The 16,585-nt window shown below is 38.8% G+C and overlaps 1 protein-coding gene across 1 annotated transcript; it reads right to left on the reverse strand.

Annotated features, from left to right (window-relative positions):
* Nucleotides 1–1,685: 1,685 nt before the first annotated feature.
* On the reverse strand, nt 1,686–12,057 carry LOC139714648 (zinc metalloproteinase nas-6-like). The gene is made up of 11 exons (XM_071626328.1): nt 12,049–12,057; nt 11,472–11,559; nt 10,991–11,108; nt 10,034–10,212; nt 9,359–9,601; nt 7,743–7,871; nt 7,168–7,188; nt 6,336–6,455; nt 4,942–5,070; nt 3,692–3,832; nt 1,686–2,380 (listed from the first exon to the last, which is right to left on the reverse strand). The coding sequence occupies exons 1-11, from the start codon at nt 12,055–12,057 to the stop codon at nt 2,169–2,171; spliced, it is 1,389 nt and encodes a 462-aa protein (XP_071482429.1). The 3' UTR covers nt 1,686–2,168.
* Nucleotides 12,058–16,585: the final 4,528 nt, after the last annotated feature.

The raw sequence follows: 16,585 nt of genomic DNA on the forward strand, positions 1-16,585 counted from the left end.
GTAGGCTATAAGGTGATGATGGCACACCCACAATCAAGGATAACTGCCTGGATCTATGCATTCATCTTATGAAGAACTGATCAAAACTGCAAGATTTATTTTTAAAAAAACCCTAAAGGGCATGATTTTCTAAAAGTGTCCCTTTGAGAAGCTTTATAATCCTTGAAAGTGTAATTTCTCATATGATGTAGGGGCAAATATCATAAAAAACACATTTATGATGTTTAAAAGTCAAATAAGAAATATGACCTCCACTATAGGGCTCACACCTGTAAATAAAATGGACTGTCCCAGACCCCTTCACAAATTCGTACCAAAGATACCAAAATAAATGAAGAAAAATGGATTAAAAATCAATGATGTAGTTTGGCAAAAAACTGAATAGCTGTAGATATTGAGTATGAATTCCTCTACAAACTGCATTTTGGTTGGAAGGTGAAAGCTTTTCTGATGGAATTTGAGGGGACTATATTTCATTGGGTACGTGTACGGAAAATAGGTGATTTTTTGAGTGACAAGAACTCGTAGTCTGGCTTTGCGGACCCCTGGACAGAATTAGAGCAGAACAACTCACCCTGGCAATCTGATGGATGAAAGGTAATATCTCACTTATTCAGGTTAGTGAAGATGAAACACTTCATTTCTCCCAGCTATTTTACAGAATTTTTTAAAATTGAATTTTAACACACGTCTCTATGGGGAATTATTTACCCGTGTGAGCCCTCTATCGGTCACAGGGATTTTACGGAGTCCGAGTTCTATCCTTCTATGAAGAGTGCTCGATATCCTCAAAGGAAGAGCTTTAGACAGAAGTATTGCAACAAGTTCACTCGGTTGACATCAGGTTCATCCTTATTTTATTGCTACTCGGAGTTTCATGCCACCTTCATTTAGGGGCAATCATCAGGCCTGATGATTGCCCCTAAATGAAGGTGGCATGAAACTCCGAGTAGCAATAAAATAAGGATGAACCTGATGTCAACCGAGTGAACTTGTTGCAATACTTCTATATATATATATATAAATATATATATATATATATATATATATATATATATATATATATATATAATATGATATATATATATATATATATATATATATATATATATATAATATGATATACATATCATATATACATATATAATTTACACACACACACACACACATTCACACACATGATTGTGCATTGTTTATATGCCCAACTATAATACAATGTTAACGTACCGAAATTGTTTTTCATAAATTCTACGTACCACAATTTCCGAACCTCGAAACAGCCCGCAATGCATGCAAAATTTTGAAACAGTTACATTGTTACAAATGTATTATAAAACAATAATTTATTTCAGTCACGAGTAAAAATACAATCTACCATATTACAATACACACACAATGAATAAAAAAAAAAATGCGCCCGGCGCATGATTGTGTTGCTCTTATAGTAATGACCATATAGTACTCATATTGTATAAAAAAATAGTAATAACTTAATTTCATTTATATTATTCATCTAAGCTGAACAAAATACCAGTAAGAGAGTAATAACAATCCATAGTGCTAGTATTGTGATTGTGACACAATGTTTACGGATCATCAAGTACAGAAAAGATCATCTCAAATTAACAAAAGTACTAAGCATTGCATTGTCATATATAAACAGCCCTTACTGAGCTTTGGTGGATATTACATCTTAATCATTCTGATTACTTTCTGCCACTGAATAATTCTATGATGACGAAGAAAAGAATGACTGAATTGTCTTTCGTCACATTTCACTTGTCACAGTGACTTTTTAAACACCGTCACGTATTTCAGAAGATGTAATGAGTGTAATAGACTTAGAGGCCTACCTGTTTTTGCAATCATTTGACAACGAGACAGCTGCTGTGTCAAACTAAAGAATTCTGTAGCAGGGTTCACGAAGATTAGGATGTTTGTGTTATTGAGAACACTGCTTAGTTTGTAAGACATTGAATGACTGAATTTCTGCGTTTTATTTTGTTAGGTCCTCACGTTCCTACATTAGGACCTGTAGGGGTTCCATGAACATTGACAGTAAGTAATGTTTACGCATTTCTTGGAATACTGACACTAGATTTGATGTCGACATTAATCAGAATTGGGTTATACAAAATGTTACATCTAAAGCAGGGATGGAGGCATGGCTATACCAATCTGGGAAGAACAACAGTGGCCAGTGCAACCACCAACCACTGCTGCAGAGACCAGCGGCCGCTCGCCCCGTTACCGGCATAGAGTTGCTCCGGACACATCCCGCAAGTCGACGGGCAAAACATGTTCATGTACTCCGGCTTGCTCTCGCACATGCCTTGTGATTGGTAGATTGAGCAGTAACCGTTGGTGTCTTGGCATTGCGCTAAATTTTGGGGAGAAAAAGGAAAGGCGGAGTACATTAATGTCTGTGTAAAGCAGCTACAATAAAAGTCGATGCACACAGACTGATTATGCATGAATGCTCATCAGACATACGAGATGCATATCTTATTCTTGGACATCCATGTTGGGTGGAGTCGAAGTGAGGATTATTCGTCTGAAAAGGCCAGGCAGCTCTTTGAGGCTCGAATGCTAACGACTAGTAGAAGGGCCACTTTGACAATTTAGGATTCGTGCACTGATTCTTTTTTTTTTAACCAATAAAGAAAAAGAAAAATGGATGCAAGTGAAAGTAACGCTCTTCCCCTGACGTAGATGGCGTTTATCCACTAATTGCATAGCGATTCTTCTTGACCACACTCCTCCGTCACTGCGAAAGCGTATAATGACGATGATAGAAATGAATGAAGATGATAATTACATTGATTATCATAACTAGTACATTATCGCAATTTGACTCACTCTCATCATGTCGACATAATAAGCCATACTGTCAATAATCGATACTGGTCCTGTAAAATCATGCTTCAACATTTCAGTACCTATGCACGGGAACGTTTTTTAACCGACCGCCCAAGTACATAATGTATACGGAATCGTCAATGAATGATACATACCCACCATAATAATGTAGCAATTCCTATTCTATTCCCGGTTACCGGGGCTCGAACCTCTAACCTCACTGTGTAATGTTGAGACTTACAGAATCACAAAGACATCTGCGTCATCTCTCCGCCTCCTCTATTTTCTTATTTTTTCCAATCCTCAATGATATAACCAAATTTAACCCGTGTTTAAATAAAACAAACAAACAAACAAACAAACAAACAAAAACATTACTTGTCTCGTTTCCTTACGTATCAACCTTTCATTAATCGCATTCTGTTATCTCAGATCATGGTAACAATTGTGTTCTTCGTCACCATCCTTTACGTCAAAACGTGTCTTCTATATATTCCATGTTAATTGTGTCACTTGGACAATTAATCTAATCTTGATACAGCTATGAGGATGGAGAGGGGGGGTTTATTGGTTCAAAGCGGTAAATGAGCCTGCAACTTTTTTTTTCGTGAAGCTCCGAGTATAGAGGGCCTTTCTTAAGTTGTTTTTTTTTTTCGCCCAGTGTCATCTGGTCATAATGATAAAGTTTGGCCAACTCTGCTCCACTGGGTAACGATATGGCGGCATAATGCTCTGTTATACAATAAAGTAGCAAAGGAATATACGCCATGTCGTGCCCAACTGAAACCGAGTCGGCCAAATTTTGTGTACGGATAGCTTTGTTTTAGCCTACCTTGCGGCACGAGGTCAAGAGGTGAGCTGGCCGTGCAGAGCCCGCAGCTCTTTCTGCAGTTGTAGTTCATGTAGCCCGGGTTTAGGTCGCATTGGTCGTAAGCTGCCCAATCAGGACAGTTTTCATTATAATCTTCGCAACCTGTAAAAAATAAATGGAGGGAGGAAGAATATGAGGCATAAATCAAAAGTACTAATTAGAGAATGTAAGACCCAATTTTGTTCTTGAGTTGCCTTTTCCTTTTGTTATTTCATTTTTTCCATTTGAGACGATGGCTGGATATCCCATATTCAGCTGCACGAGCTGGTCTTCCATGGGTTTCAGTTGGCCAAGAGGGCGGGACCACTTCACCGGGTTAAACACCCTGCTCTCTGCGATGAATGAATGAAAAGCGCGATCTTATTACGTGCATGTGGTGTCTTTACTTTTTGATTTTGCTGCTGTTGTTGTTTGTTTGGTGAGGTTTTTTTTTTCTTCTATGAGAATCGCTACTCTATAAAGTGATATTCTTCTGAATTTCGTCCTCGCGCATGGGTCTCGAAGACATTATCTACACTTCAATACCTTTGAAACACGAATAAATGACAGAGACACGAAGGTGATTGATGTGGCGACGACAATGACGACGACGACGACGATGATGATATTAATCAAATTAATAATAAGTGAGGCAGTTTCGTTAAATTTGAAGAAGAATCTTTTATCTCTTTTCTGTCATTTTACCGCTGTAAGCTGAATCAAACTCAACGGTCAACAGTGGGTTTGATACCACACACAACATTATACTTTTATCCAACTCATAAAGGGATCGTATAGTTTTGGTTGAGACCTAACTTTGGGTTTCTAACATTTTTTTTTTTTTTTTTTTTTTGGTGAGATATTGAAAAAAATCTCATGAAATATGATACAGCATGTAATTCCAAGAGGGATTCAACGTTTATATAAGAAAATTGGTTTTGAAATGGCTGAGATATCAACAAAAAAAAAGCAACCCTAACAAAGGGTGGGACCCACCTTTTAATAGGATCGCTTTGTTTTACTTTGTTTTTGGATGTCTCAGCCATTCCACTACCAATTTTTCATCTAATAAACTTTGAATTCGTGTTAGAATGGTATGCTCTGTATTATTTCGTAAGTGGTTTCTTAGTATCTCGCAAAAATGTTAAAAGCCCAATCCTCACCTCCACCAATACTAATACCATCATCCCTTTAAGTTGAGCTTTCGACAGTAGATGGCGCTATGCACTTACTTTTCATTAGGCCTTCACTGCACTGTCCGCACGATTTCGGGCAGTTCGTCAGCATGTAGTCTGGGTTAACCGAGCACTGGTCAAATCGAGCCCACAGGGCGCAGTTGTCGTTCAGGTCCACGCAGTTTTCTGGTCAAGCATAGAAGAGAGCACACATAGTTTTAATTAGGGATGATTTCATCGTACCGATATCAAGCCCTGTGGCCAGTTACTGTATATGCCAAAACATGAAACAATGCTTTAGAATAAAATGTGTAGTCAGTGATTGTGTGCAGTGATACCACTTACTCCATCATGCCAACGTTCACAATTTCGTTTCTCAGTTTAATTGCTATCATTCAAATTGCAAATTGGCATAAGGTAACATATTTTCATAAATTCATTGTTTTGCACTCTCATACTAAGTTATGTATGCACCTGGTGTATCTAATTGGTATGTTTAGGACATAAAATCATTTCTATTCCCTACATTACGAACTGACTTCCGCTGACAATTATTGTGTCACGGTTTACAATTAGAATCACAGTCGGGGGGGGGGGGGGAGGGAAGGGTCAACTCGGTTTCAGTCAGTCACAATATCATGATGGCGTGTGTACTCCTTTGTTACATACTTTGTCTAAGAAAGGATCATGTCGCCATAATGCACATTAGAGCATAGTGCAGGTTGTCAGCCAACCTTCAGCTGTGTTTTGATGGTTCTGGTCCAACTTTCAGAGTAGCGCCCTCATTAGAGCATGGAGCTGCTACAGAAGCTGCATGATTAGAGCTAGGGGGTTTTAGCTGGCTGTTAGCAGTGCCCGTGAAGTGATCTTCGTGGCCACTGGGGTCTGGGCCAATTACCCCCTTGGCATTTACCCCGGATCCTTCCCCTGATCCTAACCTTAATCCTAATCCTGAACCTAATCCTAACCCTACCCCAAACTCTAACCCTAAGCCTAACCCTAACCCCGATCTTGACTCTAACCTTATTACTAACCAGTATTTAGCCGGGAAGGGGGGGGGGGGGGTAATTGCCCTGATACAGGTCACTGGTCGTTGGTAGAGATATAAAGGGACTCTTGGGCTCTGGTTGCAGCATGTGTGAAGCATCCTCTTCGACGCTCACACACTCATGAAAGCGTCAATCAATAACCCCCGGCTAAATACTAGTTAGTGATAACGTTAGAGTAAAAATTAGGATTAGGGCTAGGTTTAGGATTAGAATTTGGGTTAGAGTTAGGATTAGGTTCAGGATTAGGATTGGGATAAGAAGATCAGGGGGAGGGTCTGGGGTAATTGCCCAGGGGGTAGTTGCCATAGATTCCACAAAAGAGTTTCGGCTGCTTTATTGGTGCGTTTTGATTTTGTCTTGTATGTTTGTTTATTTGTCTGTCTGTCTGTCCATCATTTTCACCTGTTACGACGTCACACTGATTGCAGCTGACTTGACAATTTGGCAGCATCCATGATGGATTGGCCTCACATTCACCAATGCTTGCCCAGTATTCACAGCTTTCGTCCATATCCCTGCAGTCTGTCAACACGAAGAAAATAAAGTAGAGGAGATGTTAGACCGAAAAACAAAATAACAAAGGTTCAAATGTACAACGGCGCCTTTCAGATACAGGTCATTATAAAAGCAATGACTTTTGTATGGTCACACTGAAGTTATTTCCAAGGTTTTAATGAACGTGAAAAAAAAAGGACGGAAGTTTTGTAGCGTCAGTATATTGAGATGAAGACTCGTTTCAATTTTTTCTTTGATGCTTGTTATTGTTGTTGTTGTTGTTCATTTTCCATCTGTGAAGATGGCTGGATAACCCATATTCAGCTATACTAAGCTGGTCTTCCATGGGGTCCAGTTGGATGTGGGGTAGGACCACTTCACCGGGTTAGACACCCTGCTCTTTGCGATGAATGAATGAAGCGGGATCTTTTACGTGCATGAGCTGTGACTCTCTCATACACGGGACCTCCATTTTATGTCCTATCCGAGCGATGCACCATGCGATTTAATGTTTTTCCCCGTAGTACTTTTCAAGTACACAGAAATTAACGAGTTTAATTAACTTGTCTTCCCAGTCTAATTCATTACTTTGGGATTGTTCGAGAACGCAAGGCCCATATTATCATATGGGGAAAAAATCATACGATCTTCTAAGACGTCAACTGATTGAAAGTATCCTTTTATAATTTGATGTAACGCTAAGGAATGTCTGAATAATCTAAATCTGCCTCGTACTCACTTTCATTGCCTCCGCCGGTGCCTGATAAGAAAATAGAAAGAAAGAAAAGGATAGGAGAGTGGTTCGTCAAAAAAACAACAAAGATCACAGAAGATTCTACGGTTTCTGCTTCTGAGTCATGTTCGTTACAGTACAGATTACAGCATTACAGATTAAAGTTTACTACTGTTTTCAAAGGGGGTGAGGCGTGGGTGTGATGTCTCTCTGGTTTTTCAAGCGGAGAAAAGAGAACGGTCATTAATTTGCATATATTCCTGACAGCGGTAACCATGTATTCATTCATTTGTTAGTTCGTTCCTATAGTTTATTCATTATCCATCTCCAACAAAACATGTAAATGTCTTTTCTTTAACAGAAGATAAGTGCATATATTGACATTTCAAAGTATAATGATCTTATGTAAAATCTATAAGTATGCCATTGACAGCTAAAATGAAATTAGGAACGACTAAAACATTTTGAATTTATGAAAATGCTGGGTTGGGGAGGAATGCTAAAAGAGCAGCATAAGATTGTAATTATGATCGCATGAGACATGAGGCATGCACGAAGCCACAAAAATTACTCTCTGATACCTGTATCGGGTTGGCAGACGTCGCAGCTGATGAGACAGTTGGCCAACATCCACTGGGGGTTACGCTGACAGAAACCCGCTTCGGCCCAGGCCTGACAGTATTCATTCTTGTCAACACAATCATCTGGGTCTAAACAATTAATGGGGACATAAGGACAAATGAATCAAGAAGATAAATAGATAGCTAGATATAGAAAGAAACCTTAAACATCTGACGAATGGTGGGGATTGACGTTGTTCTATGGGAATCAAGTTGTCTTCGATAATTGAAGAGGAGCGTCAAATGACAAAACAGTACATCAGAAACAAAGCAAACCCCTCAAAATTGATGCTTTAATAACATTGCATCACTGGAAGTGCTGAAGCAGTATAGGAATGGGGACATCCGTGTATTTCTCTGTGTTTTGCCTGAATCCGTATAATAGCGGTCTGCACTCCATTTGGTACGCAGTGGGACTTTATATGATCGTATTGTGTGTTGATACTCTTGGTGTTCAAAGATGAAGTTACCACTCATTCTTACTTGTCGGGTTTGTCCCATCATCTCCACCACCACCGGTGTTGCCTGCGAAAAAAAAAAGGAGAAAAAAATAAGTAAATAAGGAACGAATGACTGACTGACTGACTGAACGAACGAATGAATGAATGAATGAATGAATGAATGAATGAATGAATGAGCCAATCAATCAATCTATGTATGTATATTTATGTATATACCTATATACACCTATATGACTCACATAAAAGGTCATGGCAATCAAATTCATTTTCCCATCTTGATGAAGTTCTTGGCTTAAATCTCATAACAACGGATAATAAATAAATGGACTAGAATGACTAAAATGGGTTTTAAGAATATGCATCCATGCAGGGTTGTCTTTGCTACTTTCATTTTTATCTTCATAATTGTACAGATGTAAGGATTATTCCTGCTCGTTACTTGACTGCCGCACTCACGACAAGCGTCAAGAGGAATATAATTGAAGACATTGTTGTATTTACGTGAATGGTAAATTGCAGAAGCGGTATGAGAATAAGGCCATTATAAAATACAGGTAACTGTGTGTGTGTATATTGCAAGAGACCAACCTGGTGCAATATGGAGTGTGGAAAGAGAAATGCCGAATAAAGAGAAGTGCTCAACGTTTTGCATTTTTTGACATTAAAAATATATACATATATATATATATATATATATATGTAGCATGCTACAAAAGGTGCAAAAGTGGGTACTTCGTAATTACATTCTGATAGTGATTCTATTTAGGTGCCATCTTCTTTTAATTTGTCTCCCTCTACAAATTGAATTTGTTAAGATCGTAACTACTGATCTGTAAATTAAGAAGCATGTCGGAAAAAAGGATTCAGTGGTACTCGAACCTGTCATCTACTGCTTTCCGACATGTTTTTTAATTTACAGATCAGCAGTTGCGATCTTATCAAATTTAATTCGTGGAGGGAGACAAAGTAAAGAAAATGGCACCTGAACCTTCCCCCCTCTAAATAACATCTTTCTCTCATTTAATGATTCTATTCTTCTCTCCCTCGGATCCGCTCAGGCGTTAGTCCAAGTAAGATAAAAGCAAGTTAGTCCAAGCCAGTCAAACTCTGCCCTACTCAAAGAAGGGAAATGACCGTTGCACTCACTGCATTCATAGAGGATATTGATTTCGTCGATGTCAACATTGCTGAAATCGGACCGGTAATCGAGTCGCACTCTCTGGTCGCGTGCGACGATGGTCGGTTGGCCGTTAGCGCTGAAGGCGGTCATGTGGTAGTGCATGACGGAGAAGTAGTCGTACGAAGTGCCGAGGTGGTCGATCCGAGTCAGATCGTACTTGTCGAAGTTGTATTCGAGCCCTGCGGAATTTTAAATCGGACAAAAGTTGTGAAAGTGATGACACTCTTGCTGGACTCAACTGCTATCGATACTACAGAGATGGTCACAACCGACACTGCAGAGGAAATGCTTCGATCGTTTACAAGTGATTCGAGGCAGAAAGCTCATTCTTGATTATCGCTGTGTATCTCTCGTCTCTTGTACTACATTTACTTGGGATTTAGTTACAATTGCTAGGGAAATAAAACTGTATAATCGATACTAAACTGTTACTGCTGCTGCTGCTGTCGGGGCCTCGGGGGTTTTGCGGGAGGGGGGGGGGGTATTTCTGCGTTTGTGCTAATTGAAATCACATTGAGTTAGTAATAGTAAAGCACTATACTATCAACTACAATAGCTTATAATGATTATAATTGCTAATATTCAAGATTGGGAATCCTAGAGGTCGTTACCTCTGATGATGTTCTGGGTGTAGATGTAGACAAAGCTATCTCGATCAGCTCTGGTCTGCTCGTGCTGGAACCCGATGGCGTGCATGAATTCGTGGATGATGGTGCCCAAATTTGTCGTGCAGCCCACCCCGAGAGACAGCTGCTGGCGACCACCGACACGCCCGACTAATGAATAGCAGCTACGTATATAGAGCATAGAACAGAGTGATATACACTTTGTTTAAAAAAAAGCTAATGTCACGTGGAATACCCATCAATGTGCAATTTAAGCTTGATAGCTGTTTGATCAAACATTAATATGCAGAAGATTGACTGAAGGTAACGGGAGAAGAAGAAAAGAAAACGGCGTGTGAGCACAGGAGTAAAGAGTTATACAATGTAGATACCAAAATGGACAGCGGTCATACGTTTAAAGGCATTATTTACCATTTGCAAATGAAACAAAAACCAAACAGTAGTGCTTCAAAATAGTTCTAAAATGTGAGTTAGGGATAGAAACAACCAATGTAAAAATTTGAATCAGTATAATCAACATTAAGCATTGTTAAATATACAAAATGTGAACAATAGTTATGATAAAAATGTTTCCGGACCAAACCGTCTACAGTTATGGTTTATTGAGAAAAACAAAATCTCCGTATATTTTATGCTTTATTGCTTTATCTTATATGGTAGGACGTTGTGTGATACAGCTGACCAACACATATGCACGAAATGTGATATCTTGAACATTTTTTTCAAATCACTGTTCCTAAAGGTAAACAGGACCTTTAAGTCACTGCGATTCGTTCACACGGAGTCTTATCTGCCAAAATAGCTAGTGCTTTGTCAGTGGAATTTTGATCAATTAGCTGGAAGGAAAGACCTGGTGATTGTCTCTTCCTTTTGTAGTTTTTCTCTGTCACGTCGCTGTCGTTTTGTTTGTTTGCTTTTGTTTTTCTTTTGTTGTTTTCTTACCCGTTGCCAGGAAAGACCTCGACATAGTCCCGCTGGTTGGTCCGCTGCACAAAGCGAATACACGTGGTGTCATGGTACCTCTGAATGGCTGTTTGGATACGCTGGCGAGCCCCGTAGTCTGCATGGCGTGATCATGGTTCGAAAGAAACAAGTGACACTTATATTCAGACAAAAGAAGGCGAATGGAGCTGTGAGTCGATTGTTGGAAAAGCAATGCTGGGTTGAGAAGCAATTTATCATAGAATTTGAAAAGCAATTCTCGGCAACCTCTTTGGTGGTTGAGGGCAATTTTTTTTTTGACCAAAATGTTCATAGAATATGAATGCTCTACTGAAAAACAATCTATAAAGTGATCGCCTGTCAATGAAGTTACTGAAAAATGTCTGAACTGTAAACCGGATATTATGATGACAGGACTCGGGTTGGAAGTTCAAAGAGTTCGTGTGATTGCGCAGTTGAGTTTGTTTCCGGCGGGACTTACCGAATCGGTTATCGATGGTGTAGGGAACCACCCCATTTGGCCATCTCAATGAGCGGTCGCGAATGGCATTTCTTCGCCCCCTTCCTCCCTATCAAATCAGAAGAAGAAGAAGAAGAAGAAGAAGAAGAAGAAGAAGAAGAAGAATCCTTACAAAGTCAGTTCATGAACAGAATGCTTTACCTAATATGTTCTATTACACATAGAATATGAAACTTGCATTTAGAGGGAGTGTTAGCGATCTGTGATCGTACAGAGAGCGAAGAATAAGATTATCAACATTATCAGTCAAAACGAGATGAACTTCGAATAAGTACCTGCGAACAATTGACAAGGATTACGTCAATGATTTCGCAACTCCATATTACTCTGTAAAGGTTGTCGAAACAAAGCTATTACACAGTTAGAATAACATCAATGTATTTTCTTATAGATTTAATCAAAAACGGGATATTTAGTAAAGCTTCTTTGTACAGATGAATTTGAGACTGATAGCGAGGCGTCAACATCACTGAATTCCTTAATTTGCATTATTATGTGACTATATCGCGATTGCACTGTTTCGTGTAAACACGAAAACCTGTAACATCATTTCCACCTCATGCTCGGTTCTCAAAATTCGTGCAATTTTTGCTTGATCTTATTTGAAACCATATCAACTTTGATTTTCAGAGGTACACTGTAAAAAATGCGACATGCGACATGTTTATGAACTAAACACAGTGTTGAAAATCTAAACACTTTGTTTAACATCTAAACACCCGGTGTGTATAGCACGTGTAAAGTATTGAGAGTTAAAGTGTTTAGCTTGGAGTGTTTAGTTGGAGTGTTTATTCTGGCTATGTCCATACATATGAAGGAGTGTTGGAAATGGTGTGTAAATTGCAATTTCTAGTTTCCTTTTATCACGAGAAAGTGGAAACTGTGACGACATCAAGATACACTATGAAATAATTCATGTTTTAGGCCTTTCATGGCAATGCCTAATCAATAAGGAAATAGGATAACCTAAAATTATGTAATACAACTGTAATAAATTTATATTTTGGTTTCGCATGTACAGTTCTATATTTTAACTGCTAGAAAAAAATGGGAGTTGCCTTTGTTAATAATTTCGTTCATGGTTTAGGGCATTACCCAAATGTTTGTTGGTTAGGCCTAAACACTTCTACTGTCAGGGTAAACAGACGCGTTTACATTTAGAACGCCTCGTAAACACGTTCTAAACACCGCACATGTTTAACATAAACACTGTGCTACTCGTACTCTACAAGTCAGCAGCGCATGGAATTGTGACATGACGGCCGCGGCCACAACGCACGCAGTGGTGCCCTGTGCGTGCGCTTCTAGCGCACACTCGTGCTATGCATAATATGACCATAATCAATGCACAATTGGCGGGAAAGGAGATGTGCGCGTACGTCCTGTGCGGATGGATCTGTCTGATTGCCTGGCTGGCGCTGCCCTAGCAGCGTGATGTGCGTAGGCCTACAGTACGTGCGCATTCGTTCGAGGCTTGTTATCGCCCACTACACTGTCCTTACGACTCGATCTACTGCACTGACTGTATTGTCGTACTAGCTGTATAATGTATACAGCTAAAGGAGCGGATCTAGCTAAGATGGCGTCGAAGCGATAAAGTTCTAGCCTGGCCGGCCTGCATGAAAGCGGTAAGTCTGCTAAGTCTGCTAAGTCGGTGAATAACAAGATTTATTGCAAAATTGCCCTCGTTTAATGTAACAAGTTAAAACTGTAGTAGGCGTAGAAATAGGCTACGCCCTGAAAGATTTTGCTCGTTTGTTTTAGTTTTCTATTTCTAAATCTAACGTTAGAACGGGGAACGCTCTCCTCTAACTGTAACGTGTTATTGTTGTTAACGTTACAATATTCCTACACTCTACAGATTACCGGTACCGTAGTTATGGGTAAAATCGGCCTAGCGGGTAAACTCACTGTATCTTTAATTTTACGAAGTTATGAAGTATCTTTCATGTGAATGACGATGGGTTAGTGACTATATTTTGAGTGAAATTCAGTTTTATTCCCTGTAAATTCTTCATAACTCAACAGGTGGTGAAAATTGAATGTAAAGCCCATTAGGAATCAGGATGTCTTGGAAAGGGATGCCGATGGCACCAAAGTGGGTGACGATGATGTCCTGACGACTGTTTAAATTCTGCAAGACATTACCTCTGCTGGCAGAGAACGAGGAATGGTGCAGTCAGCAGAGTAAATCAACTGGGGATAGTACATCACTGTATACTACCCATGTGGAAAGTGGAAATCAAGTAAGTACATGTACTCAAAATTGCAGAGCCAAATCAATGAATATTATGTAAAAGGGCATGTAAATGAGTTTCTATAAAATGCAGATTTTAGATGCTTTAAGTTCTTCTGTTTATTTGTGTGTTTGTTTGTTGTTTTTTCTTCTTCTTTTTTTTTGGGGGGGGGGGGTTACCTACTCTCGACTCCCGAATCCAATCCATTAGCTGAAATAAATATGAAAAATTGATTTATTGCAAATATTGTTGAAAGTGTAAATTACAGATGTGAAAATCTTCACCCAAGAGACAAAGGATATAGTAATGGTCGTAACTCTGCTTGATAATGATGATGAATAAGAAAGAAGCTACAACAACAACAACAACAAAGACTTGAATTATTTCCAGAAAATTCATCAAAGTAAGGAAAAACTGACGCAAGACACTAAGTGCTAATGTGATGAAGGGATTCTGTCATTCCTTTTAATTTGAACTTGCTTATGGATTCAGTCAACTTCTTTGCTATCCATTCATTTTCAGAATCTATGGGAGCAGTTAAGTCCATTGTATTGGAAAGCCAACTGATTTGTTTTCCTTGTGTAATCATTTCATTTTACCAGCACCAGTACGTCATGGAAGAATTGATCAGGGATCACACCAAACCTGTCTGGATTAGACTGAAAGATGCATGCGCTTACTTCTATACAACCCGTCTAAAAGTGCAAACATCTGAGGATTACAAGGACATCACAAGATATACTGATATACAGTATATCTATAGGCCTACATGCCATATGAAGGAAATGAACCATGGATAATAATTTTGAATGTTACTAATCTTTTTCCCGCTAGCCATGTGATGTCCCACATCGTCATGATGCACCACAGACCTATTAGGAGGCATCCCACCTGTTAGAGCAACCTTTCTATTGTTTTTTTTTGTCTTCACTGACAGTGTGCATCTAAACCTGTATACTAGAATAAAGTAAATCATATAGGGGATGATAGGGTTTTGTATGCGATGGGGCTTCAGTTCTCCGTGTGTGTGTATGCGTGTGTGTATTACATAATGACGAACCTCTAAAGAAATATGAAGGTAGGGGGCCTGGATATAATTCGAAGAGGAATTCAATGCTTATTTGATGAAAATTGGTTTTGAAATGGCAGGGATATCCAAAACAAAGCAATTCTATTGTCCTCTGTGCTTACGATAATGGTCACCTGCATTCTCATTGCTCATAGATATGTGTAATTGTCTTTTTTAACAGCTGGTACGTAAAATTGTAATTTTATCTAACATGTTAAGACACTTGCTCGAAATCGTTTTACACTATTAAGAAAAACAATTTTATTCACTTCATTTTATTCATCAACCAATGTCCTTGTAATTCACTGATAAGGTATTACTCAAGAACTTTGTTCGATTGGCTTTCTGTTATATTCTTGTGCAAAAAGGAATATAGAAATCAAAACAAATCAAATCAAAATATCAGCCATTTCATTTTTTCCTTCAGGTGCTTCCAATACAATCAGCAGATATTGGACGTAAATAAAGGCCAGTAGTTGCATTTGTTTGGAATTCTTTGCAATTTTCTTGTAGACCTGATAGGAAATGCAGTATTCGGTAGTTAATATTTTATTTCTGAGATATTCTTGAAATCGGTCACATGGAGAGAGGTATTAGAAATGTAGTACAACATGTATGGAGAATAGGGAGGAGTCTTGCAACTGACTGACAAATTGACAAGGGAGGAGTCTTGCTGATCACATCGCGTGTTCATGACAGCCTTGCATATCCTCCCGCCTCCAGTTGCAATGCATTATTTTTTCTTTGTTCATATCCTCTTGTCTTTACCAAAAACTCTGCTGTGTCGAGATTGAAAGTAGCCCTCCATACCATGATTATGTGGAGTATGATGAGACTGATTAGACTCTAATAGACTATTCATGTATACCCATTGAGTTTGACTTCTTTCTCCAAGGTTCTAGCAAGGTAGAAGTTTTTTCTCACTCACCCCTTGAAATCCACTAACATTCTAATATTTCTCTCAAAATAGCAAAAGTGAAAAATCCATACAGTACTGTTAGCCTACATGTACTTTCAGTGATCGTCGCAGTGAAAAGAACAATATCATGTATATATTCAAGTTCCATTATTGGTACTGATCAGGGAGTGCAGATGTTCACCACAGGCTAAATACAGTGAAAACATTTTTTTTTTTTTTTTTTTTTTTTTTTTGGGGGGGGGGGGGGGTCTCCTTATGATGGAGTGCATCATCTATCATCTACACTCCCTGATCAGTACCAATACGACCATAGTGTTGGTATAATTTGCCGTGAGCTAATCTGGTTCGGGTACACCCCAAAGCACTTTGCCAATAATTGTAATTGATGCAATCTTCAAGGTCGGCATGGATTTGTTCACAGACTGCAGTTATGTTCCTGGAGGTGTTACATACATGTCAAGCTTCCGAAGCGTTGAGTTGCAATTCACAATCAACAAGTTTATTAGTTTGTTTTACAATACTAAGAATTATTTCTGAATATAGTAGAAAGACGGCAATTCTTGAAAGTAGGCCAAGAATTACATGTGACTGAAAAGTAATTGTCAAATGCAATATTTTTTTTTCTCCAAAATGAGTTGTGTGCCATTTCCTGCATATACAAACTTTACTGTGTGTTTGGGAGAGAATTTCATTTACGTTTTCGTGTACAGGCCAGTGACTCCCAGGTATCTTGCATTTAACTCAGTATTGTGTCGTATAGCAAAACATGGCAATATTTAAAGGGGAAATCCAGTCCAAATACAAGTTAGTCTGATAAGAAAGAATAAAATATTAAGAGTTCATTGGTAAA

The sequence above is a fragment of the Diadema antillarum genome, unplaced genomic scaffold (assembly GCF_040938485.1).
Source record: "Diadema antillarum isolate AM-2024a unplaced genomic scaffold, OU_Dant_1.0 seq00002362_RagTag, whole genome shotgun sequence".
Taxonomy (NCBI): Eukaryota; Metazoa; Echinodermata; class Echinoidea; order Diadematoida; family Diadematidae; genus Diadema; species Diadema antillarum.

Excerpts from the sequence above, each read along its gene's own strand:
- LOC139714648 (XM_071626328.1), bottom strand. Across the intron at positions 5,071-6,335 it reads TCAGTGTGACGTCGTAACAG|AAAACTGCGTGGACCTGAAC; the intron begins GTGAAAATGATG and ends ATGCTTGACCAG. Across the intron at positions 3,833-4,941 it reads CAGTGAAGGCCTAATGAAAA|GTTGCGAAGATTATAATGAA; the intron begins GTAAGTGCATAG and ends TATTTTTTACAG.